The following is a 17,868-nucleotide window of genomic DNA, read 5'->3' as shown; positions in this document are numbered from 1 at the left end:
GCTGCTCTATTCCTAGTGATGATGGCCACTAGAGTACCAGGAGGGACATGAACCCTTATGTTGAATGGGTCAGGGGGGTGGTCTGTACTTTATTTTCAATAATTGGCATGACCAGATCTGATTTGACCTGCTCCTTGAATATGTCTGTGGTGGATTTAATCATGCCCTTGAGCATTAGGAGGTACTGTACGGAATGCTCAATCTTGGAGAGTGTCTCCAACAGTAGGAGATCTTTTTCAGGGATGGCATATTTGCCCACCCCAAACAGCCACGTGTAGGATAATGCTGTGGTATGCCATAGTGTCATCTGGGAGGGTGGGGGTTGAGGGTGTGGGGGGAGTGAGACTCCCTGACAAGGATGTGGTCAAAATCAGGATCTGTTGGGAGTCCACATCGTTATCCTCCCAAGGATCTCCTGAAGAAACTGGGTAAACTGCGGAAAAGTCCTCAGCTGGAGAGTAAGGGTTTGGTCTGCCAGTGTCTGAGTAACACTCTGGGGATCCCTGAGGAGAAGGCATAGGAGGTGAGGGAGGAGATAGTACAGCAGGAGGAGGTGGGAGAGGAGGAGGAACAGAAGATTTGTCCTTAGGCCTCTTGAGGGGCACAAAAGTGTTTGATGGCTGGACTTCCCCAAAGGCAAGTTTACGGTACTTAGGCAGGACTTTGTCCAAAGATTAACTATTGTCTGTGGGTAGGTGTATGACAATCATCCTCTGTCTGTTGTCCAGCTCCTGCTGAAGCCTCTTGAAGATAGGGCGTTCCGTGACATCAATGGTGCCAGGCTTCGGTGCTGATGGTGGTTTTGGAGCTGAGAACACCGGGATGCTTCCTCAGAGGCAGATGTGCGCTAAATACATTTATTATATTGTATTATTGTACTGAGGGTGGATGTGGCCTCAATGCCTTCTGCTTCGATGGTGGCACCAGCTTTGCCGGCTCAGCGCCAAAGGGTGTCCTCTGACTAGAGGCTAGTCAAGGATTGAGGACCTTGGCTGAGTCTCTCCTCAGCTATGAGGCCTTGGCTCCATGTCGACCAGCACTTTAAGGCAGTGGTGTACCCAAAGGTGGAAGTGGTTTTGGCACTGGGCTCGATGCCCGTTGTCCTGAGGGTAGGTGCACAGCTCTGATGTGCAGCCACTTATGAGGAAGGCTGAAGCATAGACATGTTCTTTACATGTGGACCGGACCCGACAGAGATAGATGACATCCTCTGGAGCTTGTTCTTCCTCTTCTGGGAACTCCTTATCATCTGATATCAGAACCGATGTATTTGTGGAAAGGATAGTGGGCCAGGAGCGATTCACCCAATGGTTCCTTCTCTTCTTTATTGCAGAGGTAGCCACCCTCTCAGAAAATATTGTGTGTTTCTGAAAATAAGTGGGAAATCTTGCTGTGTGCCCAGGACCAGTCTCAGTGCTGGTGCAAGATCTTCTTGCTGCGAAACACAGAGCAGCAGTCACAGCAGCTTTTGTTGTTCTCCAGCAATAGGCATAGGTTGCAGACAGAGTGGAGTTTGTTTAAGAATATTTAGAGTGGAACTGGAGGCATCTACTGAAAGGGGTCCATTCCACTACCTTATGAGAATTGTCAATCTCTTAAGGTAGTCTATAGTATGTGGTGGCTGAAGGACCCTGAGGTGCAAGTGGCCCAGTCGCTCATCTTCACGCGATGGGGTGGATGACATCGTACTGACAAACTTGTCGAGACCGGAAGCATGAGAAAAACAATCTAACAATGGAGTAGGTGACCGTATGCATCTACAACTAGAGGAGGAGTCATTGAGACCTTGTGACTCGAAAGACTTCTTTGTAGAAAAACAACTTGCAGCGTCCAAGCCCAATACTAGATGACAGGAGTATACTCAGTATGTGTATCTATAGCCACATCTGTTATGAACACAGGCCCTCATTATGACATTGGCGGTGAACATCGCTTACTGCCGCGGTGACGGCCGCCAACATACCGTCACGGAGGCGAAGATCTGTTCGCCAAATTATGACACACACACTAAATCGACAGAATACTGCCACAAACACAAATTCGCCAGATCAAAGATAAGTGGTAAAGCGTTGGTACGAACTCCCACATCGTCACGCCAACAAAACAACGGCCTCCACATTATGACCCACGAATCACCACGGCAGACATTCAACGGCGGTAAACCACTGGAGGCACACACCGGCACGGTCATAATGGCCACCCAAAAACAATACAACACAACACTGGCCAATACCAAAAACACACACCTGACACTAATACACACACCACACCCACCCACAGCACTATAAAACACACGCCCACATTACCTACAACCCTTTACGAACACGAAAAATAGCCAAGAGACAGACACGCAAATCACAGACAACACTACACACACCACTAACACCCAGCCATCCGTCACGCACCCCACACTCCACCACATTATTCAGCACCCACTGCACAACACACATCACACAACACCCATGTCCCCACAAAGGCACCCCGTTTCACTGATGAGGAGTTGCAGGCCATGGTGGAGGAAATAGTCAGGGTAGAGCCACAGCACAGCAAATATCCATAGCAAGGAAGATGGAGCTATGGCGGAGAATTGTGGACCGGGTGAACGCTGTGGGACAGCATCCACGAACAAGGGACAACATCAGGAAGAGGTGGAATGACCTACGGAGGAAGGTACATTCCATGGCAGCAAGGCACCAGCTCACCATCCAGAGGACTGGCGGTGGAAGCCCACCTCCTCCCCCACAGCTGACAGCATGGGAGGAGCAAGTCTTGGCAATACCGCATCCGGAGGGACTCACTGGAGTTGCCGGAGGACTGGACCAGGTGAGTCAATATTTACTACCTATCACCGCCCCCATACCTGCATGACATCTCACCCCCTCACCCTGACTCAACACTCCGCTCCATCCCACACACTGCACCTAAACATACGACTAACCCCAATGCCAAGCCCTGCATGCCATACCTATTGCATGTACAGCCCTCCGAGCCCTGCATGTACACCCACCACCTGTGCATGCACAGTATGGAGAACTAACAGTCCCACAATCCATTATCATACACAAACAAAGGAGGCAGGGCAACAGTAACGATATAGGGGAAGCTAGGGATGTAGAATATGTCACAGAAAGGATGCATAATACATCACTTACATCCAGCAGATGCCTCAGTCAATCCTAGTGGCAAGGAGGTGCCATGGCTATCCAGTCCCCCAGCAGAAGATGCCCCCAGTGATGACAGTAACTCTGGAAATCTGAATCTGGATGAACTTCCTGGCCCATCAGGGGCCACTGGTCAGACGGACACCCCAGCCCACATCCAGTCCACCACAGGGCCTCCCCCCTCAGTATCCAACACCACAGCACCCACCCAATGTCCCCACATCTCTGTCCCCAGGAAAACACCAGTCAGCAGTGTGCCCACCTGTACAGGGACCCCAGTCCACACCTCACAGCCAAGACAATCAGGGTCCTGGGGTTAGTGGCAGTGGGCACACCGTTCAGGAGACACAGGCACAGGGGGACAGGGACACTCAGAGGACAGCTGTGTGCCAGGGGGGAAGACAGGCTCACAGAATTGACTGTCCTGGAGACACTCCCTGATGTCCTGGGGGCCTACAAACCATCCCAGGACAAGATGGGCCAGATTCTCGACATCATGCAGGAGAAACAGCGGCAGCAGGAAGTACACCATCAGGAGATCAGGAAAGATTTGCAGGCCCTCAACACCACCATGGTCTCCATAGCAGGGGTGCTGGCTGATATGGCCAAAATCATGAGGGAATATACAGCACACCAGCGGGCCCCTTCCACTAGCCAGTCAATTGAACAGCCCCCCACATCTGCTTCAGCTAGTGGATAGAAGGCCCTGCCACGGGACCCACAGGACACCACCCCCCCTCGTCCTGCAGAAGGTGAACCACCCTGCAAACGTTTCTGAGAGACACTTGCCAAGGCCACTGCCAGGAAATGAGACCCTCCTGAATTTCCTCCTTGTGTCCTACCCTGTCACCTTGTCCACTCTGAACTGCCTTTGCTCCCCTTCCTATGGCTACTTGGACACTGGACCTGTGCTACAAACAGACTGGACCAATACCCTGGACTTACCTCTACCATCACCCCATTCCATTGCACTATTCAGTCTATAAATTTCACTACAATAAACACCCTTGAACACAACTTGAGTGATAGTGCTTTATGTGATGAAAATGTGCAATTATGGTAACAGTTACATCTTGTGCAAATGACCTGAACACTGTGATAGCATACAAATAATGCCTGCAGCTGTCTGTAGTCATCACATCAGTACACAGTTGTTATAACATCAACATCTGCAAAATGAGAAGGCATAGGTAACAGTCATTTGAGACGCAAAGGAAGTGAATGCCATCCTGCTACAGCCACACTGAAAACAAATAATCAGAGGAATGGTCAGTTCTACTGTTTCACCTGTGTGTCATTGGAAGTACTGACGTATAACTGATGTTCTGTTGTCCACATACTCATCCCCTGCCTCATCATCCTCACTGTCCTCAGGGTCCACTGCTGCCACAGGGGCATTTCCAATCTCCTCCTCCTGCAGCTAAGGAACATGTCGTCTGAGGGCCAGATTGTGCAACATGCAGCATGCTACAACTATCTGGCATACCTTCTCAGGGGAGTAGCACAGGATCCACCTGTCAGATGAAGGCATCTGAACCTGGCCTACAGGAGGCCAAAAGTATGTTCTATGATCCGCCTGGTTCACCCATGTGCATCATTATACCAATTCACAGCCCTTGTCCTGGCATTCCTCACAGGGGTCAGGAGCCACAATCAATCAATCATAGCATTTGTAAAGCACACTACTCACCCGTGAGGGTTTCAAGGTGCTGAGGGGTGCTGCTACTGCTCAAACAGCCAGGTCTTGAGGTGTGTCCTGAAGGTTAGCAGGTCCTGTGTCTGTTGCAGGTGGATAGGAAGGGTGTTCCACGTCTTGGTGGCGAGGTGGGAGGATGATCTGCCACCAGCGGTCGTTCTATGGATGCGTGGAACAGTGGTGAGGGCAAGGTCAGCAGAGTGAAGCTAGCGGGTCGGGGTGTAGAAGGTGAGTCGTTTGTTGAGGTATTCTGGTCCGGCGTTGTGCAGTGCTTTGTGAGCGTGGGCGAGGAGCTTGAACGTGATTCTCTTGTGGACGGGGAGCCAGTGTAGGTCTCTCAGGTGGGCTGTGATGTGGCTAGGGCAGGGGATGTCCAGGATGAGGCATGCGGAGGCATTCTGTATGCGTTGAAGTCTTTTCTGGAGATTGGCTGTGGTTTCTGCGTAGAGGGCATTCCTGTAGTCTAGTCTGCTGCTTTTGAGGGCTTGGGTGACCGTCCTTCTGGTTCCGGTAGATCGGGAAGATTTTCCGAAGCATGTGGAGGGTGCTGAAGCATGAGGAAGAGAGGGCGTTGGCTTGCTGGGTCATTGATAGCGATGAGTCCAGGATGAACCCCAGGTTGTGTGCGTGGTAGGTGGATTTCGGAGCAGTTCCCAGGGTGGCAGGCAACCAGGAGTTGTCCCAGGTGGAGGGGGTGGAGCAGAGGATGAGGACCTCAGTCTTGTCAGAGTTCAGTTTCAGGCAGCTGTTCTTCATCCATTTGGAGAGGCCTTCATTCCTTTGAGGAGGTTGGTTTCGCGGTGGCGGGGTCCTTGGTGAGGGAGAGGATCAGCTGAGTGTCATCGGCGTATGAGACAATGTTGAGGTCGTGTGATCGGACGATGTTTGCGAACAGTGACATGTAAACATTAAAGAGGGTCGGGCTGAGGGATGACCCTTGGGGTACACCGCAGATGATCTTGGTGGCTTCAGAGCGGAAAGGAGGGAGGCAGACTCTCTGGGTTCTGCCGGTAAGGAAGGAGGTGATCCAGTCCAGGATTCTGTCACAGATCCCTGCGTGTGCATAGGGTGTGGTGGCAGGCGGTGTTGAAGGCGGCCAAGAGGTCCAGGAGAATGAGGGCAGCGGTTTTGCCTTTGTCAAGTAGGGTCCTGATGTCGTCGGTGGCGGCGATGAGGGCGGTTTCGGTGCGGTGGTTGAAGCGGAATCCAGGTTGGGACGAGTCCAGAGTGTTGTTCTCCTCGAAGAAGTGGGTCAGTTGTCTGTTGACAATCTTCTCGATTACTTTTGCCGAGAAGGGAAGCAGGGAGATGGGCCCAAAGTTCGTGAGGTCCTTTGGGTCAGCCTTGGGTTTCTTGAGGAGAGCATTGATCTCTGTGTGTTTCCAGCTCTCCGGGAAGGTGGCGGTCTCGAAGGAGCTATTGATGATCTTTCAGAGTTGGGGTGCAATGACGGAGCTCGCTTTGTTGAAGATGTGGTGAGGGCAGGGGTTGGACGGTGAGCCGGAGTGGATGGTGTTCATGATTTTGATGATGTAGTCGTCATTGACGTGGGTCCAGGAGAGCAGGAGCTTGGTGTGGCTGGGGGGGTGGTGAGTCTGTGGTGTCAGTGGCTGACGGGGGAGTCTGGGTATTGAAGCTGTCATGGATGTCTGTGATCCTGCGGTAGAAGAAGGTGGCTAGGGAGTCGCAGAGGCCTTGCGATGGCGGGATGTCGTTGGCATTGGAACCGGGGTTGGAGAGTTCCTTCACGATGTTGAAGAGTTCCTTATAGCTGGGTGCATTGTTGTCGATGCGTTCTTTGAAGGAGGTTCTTTTGGCGGTTCGAATGAGTTTGTGTTGTCTGTGGATGGCGTTCTTGAAAGCTGTATGGTTGTCCGGTGTCTGTTCTTGGTGCTACTTCTTCTTGAGTATTCGGCATGTTTGCTTGGATTCTTGGAGGTCGGCGGTGAACCAGATGGCCTTTCTGTTGGTGAGTATGTTTGAAGGTTTCTTGATCAGGCGAGAGTGTTGGCACAGTCGTCAATCCATTGCCTGAGGTTGCGGGAAGCTGTGTCAGTGGTGTCTATTGGCAGGTTCTGGGAGAGGGTGGTGATCAGCTGGTATTTGGTGACCTTGTTCCAGCTGCGGCAGGGAGTCCGCTGCGGGTGGTGGTGCGTTGTGGGTTTCTCAAAGGTGAAGTGGATGCGGCGGTGGTGGTCGTCCAGTGGAGTTCGGTGGTGTGGCTGAAGGAGACGTGTTTGCTGGCGGAGAAGATGGGGTCGAGCATGTGTCCTACGGAGTGGGTAGGAGTTGTGATGAGCTGCTGGAGTCCGAGGTTGGCGAGCAATGTGGTGGAGTTGTTGTTGTTGGTGTCCTTGAGGTGGAAGTTCAGCTCCCCAAGGCGTATGAAGTCGGTGGATGTGAGGGTGCGCGTGCTGACAAGGTCGGCGGTGGATTCGCTGAACTGCTGTCAGGGTCCAGGGGGTCTGCAGACGAGGGTCCCTCTGAGGGTGGTGTTTGGATCGGTGTGAAACTGGAAGTGTAGGTGTTCGGTGGCGCTGAAGGTGTCTTCGGTGCTGGTCGTGATTCTGAGGCTATTCCTGTGGACGATGGCGATGCCTCCTCCTGGTCTGTTGGTGCAGTCCCTAAGGGTGATCTTGTAGCGGTCCAGGATGGCTTTGGCAATGTCGGGCACTGAGGAGGGGTTCATCCAGGTCTTGGTCAGGAAGGCGACATCAAGTAGCTTCCCGAGTTTGATGGCATGTTTGTGGACGGAGCGGATGTTGAGTAGGATGGTTTTGAGATGGTTGCGTCCTGCCCTGGCGGGTCGCTGGAATGGAGGCTGGTGAAGGTGCAGCTCTGGCAGGAGAAGGGCCCACGGGTGAGCCTCAGGGTGGCCTGGTGGCAGGTGGATGAGCGGCTGGCGTTGAGCGCGTGGAGGGTGATGGTGTCGTAGCGGTGTCATGCATTGCGGCGGTGGGGGGTAGCGAGAACCAAGGGTTCCGGACGGGCGCAGACAGGCTTGCCTTAGGTGCGCCTTTGGCTCGGCTGCGCAGCGGCTGCCATTAAGTAGGGAGGGTGGAGGACAGGACAGATGCGAGGCAGGAGTGGGGGCAGAAACCGGCGTAAAAAAAAAAGGGGTGGGGCTGCGGGGGCAGCAGCGGCAGGGATGCAGCGCGAGAGAAAGGAAGGGGGCAGGGCCGCAGGGGAAGCAGCAGCGGAGGAGACCGTGGGAGCAGCAGCGGCGGGGTTTGCAGCGCGAGAGAAAGGAAGGGGGCAGGGCCGCAGGGGCAACATCAGTGGGGGAGAGAGGGGGGGGGAGAGTGAGAGTGGAATGAGAGGAGAAAGAAACAGGGAGGAGAGAGTGAAACGCACAAAGCGAAAGACATAAGGAACACAAAAGGGACAGAACACGGAAGCAAAAGCACATAAGAGTGAAAACGAGGCAAAAGAGGAAAAAAGGAGAAGAGAGGCAGAGGGCAGCCTAGTAGAAGAGCAGAGCTGTCCCACTAGACACCAGGGATGAGGCGCAGGCAGAAGCCTGCGAGTGGAGGAGGGCCTCAAACTCTTGACAGAGGTCAGAGTTCGGAGGAACGAAGGGCTCTACTTGCCGGTGGAGCTACGAGAAGGCAGAGCAGGTCACTGACTAGGATAGGTTTGGGTAGCCAGAGTCACCTGCAAGTATTGAGGGACAAACATTAGCCTTACACAATGGTATGGGGGATAACTCCTGAAGGCATACACTGACATACATTGGGTAGGGACTTTGGCTCACCTATTAGCCACACCCTGTGCCTCTGTAGTTGTGCCATCACATTTAGGCTGCTGCTATTCCTCAGGATGAAGGCGTCATGCACCGACACAGGATTCTTGGCAGTGACTCTGGGTGGGAGATGTACTGGTCCGCCAGGCACACCATTTGCACACTGAGTGAGTGGAAACTCTTCCGATTCCTGAACACCTGTTCATTGTGCCGGGGGGACGGACAATCGCAATATGTGTTCCGTCAAAATAATATTTGGTATATGTCCCATTGTATAGAATCCTGCCTTCACAGTGGTAAAATCTTCAACGTGGGGGAAAGCGATGTAGCTGCACGTATGTTTGACCAAGGCAGACAAAACTCTTGCCAGCACAATTGAGAACATTGGCTGTGACATTCCTGCTGCCAAGCCCACTGTCACTTGGAAATAACCAGTTGCCAGGAAATGGAGCACTGATAGAACTTGCACAAGATGGGGGACAGTGGGATGACGGATAGCTGATATCAGATCGGGCTCCAACTGTGCACACAGCTCTATGATTGTGGCCCTGTTCAGTCTATAGGCGAGTATTATGTACCTGTCCTCCAGTGTAGCCACGTCCACAAGGGGTCTGTACACAGCATCTTGTCTCCTCCTCCTACTCCTCCGCAATGGTAGGTATCTAAGGGACACAAGAATGAGTAGGGTGTCACAAACTGAACGATGGAACCACCACCTCAGTGTACATATAGCATTTATGTGATGGGACAATGTGAATGGCAATATATGTGCAATTTACAGCAATGACGCAGTTTCTAATTTCTGAAAGTTTCCCACCACTATAAAATAGCGACCGCCTGTCCTGTAATTATGGACAGGTGGAAGTGAGGTAACTCTGCCAGCGTTGGGCGTCATGGCGGAAGGCAGTCCTGCACCCCTGAGCTATTCCTCATTGGCTAAAATGGGGCTCTATGGAGTACAGTGGCCAATGGGGATCACCAGGGCGGTGACAGTGTACACCGTTGCGGATGTGACCGACATTTTCTGTCTAAAACCTCACTTGATTCCTGACTTTCCACAGGACAACACCTCCACTGTGTGTGCTGGATCCTGCCATGGCCCGTCTGACCGGGGAAACGGCTCTGCCTTCCCTTCAGAGGAGTTAGAGCACTTGGTGGATGGGGTCCTACCCCTGTATGGACAGGTGTATGGGCCTCCAGACCAACAGGTGAGTACACCATGGGCACGATGCATGTGAAAAGGTTGCATGGAGATGCGTCTGCTAGCAGAGTGTCATTTGGGTGGGTGGTATGTCTGGTAGTAGTGTACATGGTGGGCGCTGGGTGATGTGTGTGCCAATAGAGATGGAAATGGTATTTGTGGGCCATATGTGTGACAGGCTGGATTGTATGGTTAATGGTGTCCTCCTGTCTGTATTACCTCTGCAGGTCAGCGCCCATCAGAAGAAGAGATTGTGGTGTGCCAGGGATGTGTGGACCCTGGGGGTCTATAGCAGGCGGAGCAACCACTGTAGGAAAAGGATGGGAGCTCCTGAGATGCTCGGCCCAGAAGACCATGGAGGCCAACTGGGGATGGCCTCCCAACGAGGGTAGGGTGACCCACCTGATGGCCCGCATACTGGCGGTGGCCTACCCAGAGCTGGATGGGCGATTGAGGGCAGCACAGCAGCCACAAGGAGGTGAGTACAGTGAGTGTGACAACAATTATTGTTGGGTGGCATGGGATCCTGGTGGTGGTTTTCAGTTAGTGGGTGCCCCTTAATGCCAGCTCAGCCATTGCTGCGTGATCCAGCTCAAGGCAAATGGCAAAACCTAGTAACCTAGCTAGGAAGCATTCCATGTCAGACAGGGCTTAGTGGGTCCCAGGAGGGGTGCAGTTGGCAGTGGTTGGCTCTTATCCTGCTGTGGCACCTAGCCAATAGAATGTCAGTGCAATGCATAGTGCACAATCCTGATCCCTGTGAGTGAGGGTAATGTGTATGCCAACTGTGGTGTTGGTGCTGTAATGGACCCAGTGCTCCCTTTCTCTCCCCCCTATTTTCTTCTGTCATCCTGTCCATGTGTGCATTACCATCATCTGATGGAGGAGCAGGGGCACTGGCGACTGAGGGTAGCTGCATCCCACAGGACCCAGGACGCAGAGTCCACTGACGCTGAGGGGACCAGTGGGACGAAGGGTGAGGGGAGCACCACGACAGAGACAGAAGGTGACAACACTGACTCTGATTCCTCCTCTGATGGAAGCTCCCTGGTGGTGGCAGACACCTCTGGAACCACCCCAAGTACAGGTACAGCCACCACCCCGTACCAGTACCGCGCTCCCAGTAGCCCTCCACAGAGTTGCCCATGCCCACTCACCCAGGAGGGTGGGCATCTTCTTCACCCGAAGGCACCTCAGGCCCTGCCCCAGTCAGTCCTGCTGCCCTCAGTGAGGAGGTTATTAACCTCTTGAGATCCATCCCTGTAGGGCAGTCTATCATTGTGAATGCCATCCAGGGGCTGGCATCCCAGATGCAGCAATGCAATGCATACCTGGAGGGAATCCACAGTGGGTTGGTGGCCTTACAGAGGTAGTTTCAGGCTCTGGCCTCCGTTCTGGTGGCAGACAGTGTCCCTGTTCCCCCCTACATAGGAGACGGGGACAGTGGAGGCAACTCCTAGTCCTGGAGGCAAGGACACAAGTGACATCTCAGAGACCAAGGGGAGCCGTCACAAGAGGGGACACATGGATCCCTCTCCACCACCAAAGACTGCAAAAGATCACCCTCCACCAGCAAAGAAAGGGAAGGTTCCCCCTCAACCACCAATGAAAGGGAAGGTTCCCACTCAACCACCAATGAAAGGCAAGAGGCCCACTCCACCAGCAGAGGGCAAGGAGCCCCAACCTCCACCTGAGGCACAGCAGCCCTCACCTCCACCTGAGGCACAGCAGCCCTCACCTCGAGCTGAGGCACAGCAGCCCTCACCTCCAGCTGTTGACACAGGAGCCCTCACTGCCCCAGCAGAGGGCATGTAGGCCACCCTCCAGGACAGTTGTACAAGGATCCCCCTCCAGACCCAGCGGGCAAATTCCCCACTTCAGAGACCGTGGCCTTTCAGTCGCCACCAAAGACAGATGGGCATGGAGCCCCCCCAGAACCAGTGGGCAAGTTCACCACTTCAGAGACTGTGCCCTTACACTCCCCACCAAAGACAGAAGGGCATGGAGCCCCACTTCAGAGGAGGTGCCCCCCCCTCTTCCCCCCTGAGGTGCCTACCTGTTTCCAACATGATGCCCCTGAACAGTGGATGACAGAGTGCGTCAGGAGTCAAGTTTGGCCTTGGACTGTGCCCTGTACATGTGGCCCTTTTGTACTTTGGACTGGTCATTGGCACATTCTGGACATTGACACCTGCCTTTATATTTGAATGGACAATATGGTGGCTGTTGGCATCAAATTACAGTGTTTGTTGATAATCATTGTGGTCCTTATTTCATTTTAATGTGTGTCCTGTGACATTGGTTTAACAATGCAGCTGGTTCTGTGTATGGTGTGTGTGAATGGTGTGTGTTGTGCTTGTGTGTCACTCTCCTTTCCCTCCCTCCCTCCCTTGTGTGCTAGGTGGCTGTACTCACCGTCTTTATCAGCGTTGGTGTTCCAGGAGGGCCATGGCGTAGAAGAGCATTGGGAAGACTTGAAGTTCCGGTTCCATGGTGGCGGTGGAGTCCTCTGTGTACTTGTTGGTGAGTCTTTCATTTTTGGATCACAGCCATGGTCATAATTTGGCGGTAATTACCGCCAGCCTGTTGGCAGTAATTACCACCACTTTAACAGTCACAGCCAATGTCATATTGACCACCATACTCTTTTACTTCCCCTTATTAAAAAAATTGACATATTGTCAATTCTGTTTCTACATATGTTTCTATATTCCACAGATTCATTCAAAATGTTAATGACCTTCCTCAGGTAACAAATCTATTTCAGCTGTTTCAACAGCACAGAATCCCCAACGGCAATAATTGTTTGATACAACAATGTTGTATGTAAAATATTACACTTGCACCACTTCAGAAACATATGTATGTCTGGTAGGTGAGTCCTGTTGGAACAACCATTCAAGGTAACAAGGTTATTCTACAACTGCACAGGTGGAGGACCCAAGTGAGCCTAGATCTCATCATTCCATCTAGGTTGTTTAATACCATTCCTAACCTTAGCGCTGAAATCAGCAGCAAATAGAGCAACATTTGGTAGCTCTCATTTTGAACTGGATCAGCCAGAATATGTACGTCCCTCAGGTGTGAGCAAAGACTAACAAGGTAGATGTAGCTGTTGAAGTTTACTATGACTACCCTGTTACAGAACTATGCAAAGCCTATTGCGCAAACGCTTAGTTCATGGGTTTCTAAACTTAGAAATGAATATGTTTGGTACAACCTTAATAATACTGACAGTCCTTGAATGGTAACTACCCAAGCTTAATAAAAATGCTACGTAGTACACAAGAGCTTAAACTTAGAAATTAATATGTTGGGTATAAACCTAACAATACTGACAGTCCTTGAATGCTAACTACCCAACTTTAATAAAAATGCTAAGTGTTTTCAAAAGAACTCAGATGCTGGCTTGATTGGGGTATTCTACCCAAAACTTAAAGCCAGTACTTTTAGTAAATTGGTAGGTATGGAACTAAGCATTTCTAGGACGTCCTCTTCCAGTATAGGTTTGTTCCCATTTTAGCTGGTAATAACATCTTATTGGCTAGGGGACAAAGTGTGGTTAAGAGTTTATATTTGGAGCCATAAGATTATTCACCCATTGATAATTAAAAAAAGTAATTCACTTGTAGGACGACTATTTCAAGCACTTAGAGGAACAGCTTGTACTCAAAGACTAAACTCAACCGCAGTTTGAAAAGTATTTAAATGGTTCCACTACCTTACACTAGCTATTTTGTTTTTTTGTTCTTTATCTTAGTTCTAGCAAAGGCACAACACATAGAGAGAACTTGGACACCTCTTAACACCATCCACCAAACCAGCAGAACCATGCCATAAGATGATACGCAAGACTCAGAGTGTTGTACGAGAAAATCTGAATGTAAGGTACATATGAATGCATTCTATTTTGTCTCTCTCTCATTTTGACACAAAGATCCAAATGCAACGCACAATCACACTAATCTGAGCATGCCTTCAAGGCACATACATGGTTACATCTCCCACATGGGCTAACTTTCAACCACACATGGTTCCAACCAGTTATGCATGCTTTAGATTGCTATTGATCAAACAAGGCACACACGCTCTACCCTGCAACCACTCAGGCAAGGAATTCATGGAATAGCCTGCAACTCATCACACAAGGAAAGTGTGCTGGAAGACCACACCAATGGCAACAGTGCAGTATTCACATAACAAGTAGCATAATGTAACACCTAGTTCCAAAACGAATATTTCTCATTTACCTCTCGTGAAGATGTAGATTTTCCAACATCTCAGCTACTCCATAAGGTAGACTGTCTTTTGGAAGGTTGTAGTGGAGAGCCCAGCGGGCCACAGTCTCAAGGTCAGTGTGCTTGTATAGGAGTTTCATTAGTTGCTCATGAAGAAACTGATTCTGCCCTACAGTGCTCTGAAAGACAGAAGACCCCAGCAAAGACAAATTGAGTGTGGTGCTTGTCATTTAACACACCAAAGTGTCCTTTTGACGCAGCAAGAGATTCCAAGTGCAGAAAGACCAATCCGCAACAACTTTAATGCAGTGAAAGGGAATTAAAAATCACATTGTCATAATGTTATAACACAATTTGTATAGCAGGTTAAACACCTCTGTAAAGTACCCTAAAATGCTGTGTGATAGTGAAAAGGGTGGGCAGGAGAAGTGAAAGGTGGGGAGAAGATACAGTTGATAAGGAAACCTTTCAAGGCAAACATGTATTTGATGACTAGTGAGCCAAACTCCTCTATCCGCTCAATCAAAGTCTACATGTTTTAAAATATTATATAGGGTGTCCTGCTTCATATGCTTGCTAGTTCACAAGGGTTTAATAGATCTGTTTGTTAATATAACATTTAATTGTCATAGATGGATCAGCTAATCATTCCTCTTTTAAAATGTGAAGAAGGTTGATGAGGAAACATATCCTGCAGTTTGCAGGAAGTTGGTAAGGGCAAGATATAAACATGGTCTAGGTAAAGAAAAAGAGAGCAGCTAAATAAAATATCTGTGAAAATCGTGACAAAGATTTATCACCATATGGATAAAGGATGGAGCGTTCCTTAAAGAGACTCTCTGGCAAAGTGGGTGATGTTTAGGAACAAGATCTAGAACTGTTTGCTGAAGGTACAAGGAAATTGCAGGGACTTACAAAGTGCACTGTTTTGTCTTTTTATTTACCAAGGTGAGACCGATCGGCATGTGTTTTTTTAAAAGTAGTATGAAAGAGCTGCTTTAATACTGAGATTGAAGTGCTTCTTTTAAAAATAATAGATGAACTTGTGGCAGGGTAGGCGTGGTAAAGTAACAAGGCGGGTAGGGAGAAGCAACAAGTAGGAGGAGACCACGAGTGAAGGAGAGCAACGTGGTGTGTGAGTAGCAGAAGCACGTGGTGAATGCGAGCAACGTGGAGTGCGGGGGAGCAGAAGCACAAGGGCGAGTGAGCAACAAACGTGGGGGCGGTGGAAAATAAGCACATGGACAGAGAGCAAGAGGTGATACAAGCGACAAGGGAGACATCACAAAGACACATGCACTGTCATGGAGTGCTTAAAATAAAAAGAAAAATGTGGAATACACGAGTAAAGAGGCTGTGCTTCATGGCAGGGAAACACACATGACAGACAAAAAATCTAATAAGAAGGCGGCAAATGAGAATGATAGTTAAGAAACTAATGTTAAAAAAATAATGGACTCAAGCACCTGTAGCCTTGGTAAGACCACAATTTGCCATTTGCAACCAGACAACACGCTGCAGGTGGGTAACAAAACACAGAGAGAGCAGATGAACGAGTTACTTACCTTCGGTAATGACTTTTCTGGTGGCTACATTAGCTACCTGTGGATTCCTCACCTCATGAATACTCCCATTGCGCCAGCATTCGACGGAAATCTTCTTCCTAGATTCTGCACGTCGACGAGGACGTCACAACTGCCCACGCGACACCGTCATACAGGCAATAAGAGGTCCTCGCTGACGTGCCGACGTCAGTATCAACATTTTTTACGTGCCTGAGAATAATAGGCCATTGAGATGAAAGAACAAATTGCAAAATTTAATGATATTCTAAATAATTACATAATTCTAACCACTCAATTCTTCTTTTCTCTTTTTTTTTTTTTTTTTCTTTTTAAAACAAATAAATAAATATATGAGCAATATATATACATATGAACATATATATAGAATATATACAAGTCCTCAAAACCAAGAGGAGCACACTCAAGAATTACTTGGTTAGACCAGACAGGCAACGGGGAGGCGGGTGGGACCATGAGGAATCCACAGGTAGCTAATGTATCCACCAGAAAAGTTGTTACCGAAGGTAAGTAACTCATTCTTCTGATGGATACAACTACCTGTGGATTCCTCACCTCATGAATAGAGTCCCAAAGCAGTACCGCACTCGGTGGAGGGTGCCTGAATGGTCAAACCAAGAAATCCTGCAGCACCGACAGTGCAAAATGGCCGTCCCTTCTGACCTCAGAGTCCAAACAGTAATGCTTCGCAAAAGTGTGAAGGGACGACCAAGTTGCGGCCTTGCAGATGTCAACCACAGGAACACCCCTAGCCAAGGCTGAAGAGGCCGATTTAGCTCTGGTGGAATGAGCTCTTATACCATCAGGGGGTTCTTTCTTTGCTAAAGAATAACACATTGTAATCCAAAGAACAACCCACCTGGAGAGTGTTCTCTTGTGGACTGCCTTTCCTCTCCTCTGGCCCACGTACCCGATGAAGAGCTGATCCTCCAGCCTGAAATCCTTTGTTCTGTCTATATAAAAACTTAGCGCTCTCCTTGGATCGAAGCGATGAAGTCTCTCTTCTTCCTTTGAAGGATGAGGCGGAGGATAAAACGTGGAAAGAGTAATCGTCTGGGACATATGAAAGGGTGAAACAACCTTCGGAAGGAAAGCAGCCTTGGTCCTCAACACCACCTTATCCCCATAAAAAGATGTATAAGGGGGTTTTACAGATAGAGCTTGCAACTCACTCACTCTCCTTGCAGAAGTAATTGCAACCAGAAAGACCGTCTTTAGGACCAATAATCTCATGGGGCAAGAGTGCATAGGCTCAAAAGGGGACCCCATAAGGAAAGTTAGAACCAAGTTCAAATCCCATTGAGGCATAACGAAAGGAGTGGGAGGGAATTTATTCATAAGACCCTTCAAGAACCTAAGTACTATAGGGGATTTAAACAAAGAAGGCTGGTCTGGAAGACAAATAAAGGCTGAAAGAGCAGACAAGTATCCCTTAACCGTAGCCACTGCACAACCCCTCTGTGCTAGAGACAATGCAAAAGATAAAACATCTGACAAGTGAGCACGTAAGGGATCAATCTGCCTCTCTCAACACCAAACCACAAATTTAGACCACCTATTAGCGTAGATAGATTTAGTGGAGTGTCGCCTGGCCACTAAGATAACATCCACTACATCAGGCGGGAGAGAGAAAGTACTCAGGTTGCCCCATTCAATCTCCAGGCATGAAGGTGCAGGCTCTGGAGGTGGGGGTGTAAAACCTGCCCCTGCGACTGCGAGAGGAGGTCTGCCCTGAGTGGGAGACGGAGCGGAGGGCACAGTGAGAGTTGGAGAAGGTCCGTGTACCATACCCTCCTTGGCCAATCCGGAGCTATTAAGATGACTTGGGCCCGGTCTTGGTGTATTTTCCTCAATACTCGAGGGATCAAGGGTATGGGGGGAAACGCGTAAAGCAACTGGTCGCACCAGGTCATCTGAAACGCATCCCCCAATGCTCCCTGTACCGGATACTGGAGGCTGCAGAATAACGGGCAGTGCGAGTTTTCCCGGGTGGCAAACAGATCTATCCGAGGAAACCCCCACATCTGGAAGATTAGACGGACTTGATCTGGATGGAGACGCCACTCGTTATCGGCCGAGAAATGGCGACTGAGACCATCCGCACGTACGTTCAAGACCCCGGCCAGATGATTTGCTATCAAGCAAATCTGATGGTCCTTTGCCCAGGACCATAGCCGAAGAGCTTCTCTGCAGAGAAGGTAGACCCTACCCCTCCCTGTTTGTTTATATACCATATCGCAGTAGTAT

The 17,868-nt window shown here is 49.9% G+C and overlaps 1 protein-coding gene across 4 annotated transcripts in view; it reads right to left on the bottom strand.

The window, feature by feature from the left end:
* The window catches only part of EXD3 (exonuclease 3'-5' domain containing 3), a 1,916,540-nt gene that overhangs the window by 945,454 nt on the left and 953,218 nt on the right, over positions 1–17,868 (bottom strand). For all 4 annotated transcript variants that reach the window (XM_069241413.1, XM_069241412.1, XM_069241414.1 and 1 more), the window contains one exon: positions 14,051–14,217. In XM_069241413.1, coding sequence (XP_069097514.1) covers positions 14,051–14,217 — 167 coding nt within the window. The remainder of the gene's footprint in view (positions 1–14,050; positions 14,218–17,868) is intronic.

This window comes from Pleurodeles waltl, chromosome 6 (assembly GCF_031143425.1).
Source record: "Pleurodeles waltl isolate 20211129_DDA chromosome 6, aPleWal1.hap1.20221129, whole genome shotgun sequence".
Taxonomy (NCBI): Eukaryota; Metazoa; Chordata; class Amphibia; order Caudata; family Salamandridae; genus Pleurodeles; species Pleurodeles waltl.
This window is presented reverse-complemented; position numbering and strand designations above follow the sequence as displayed.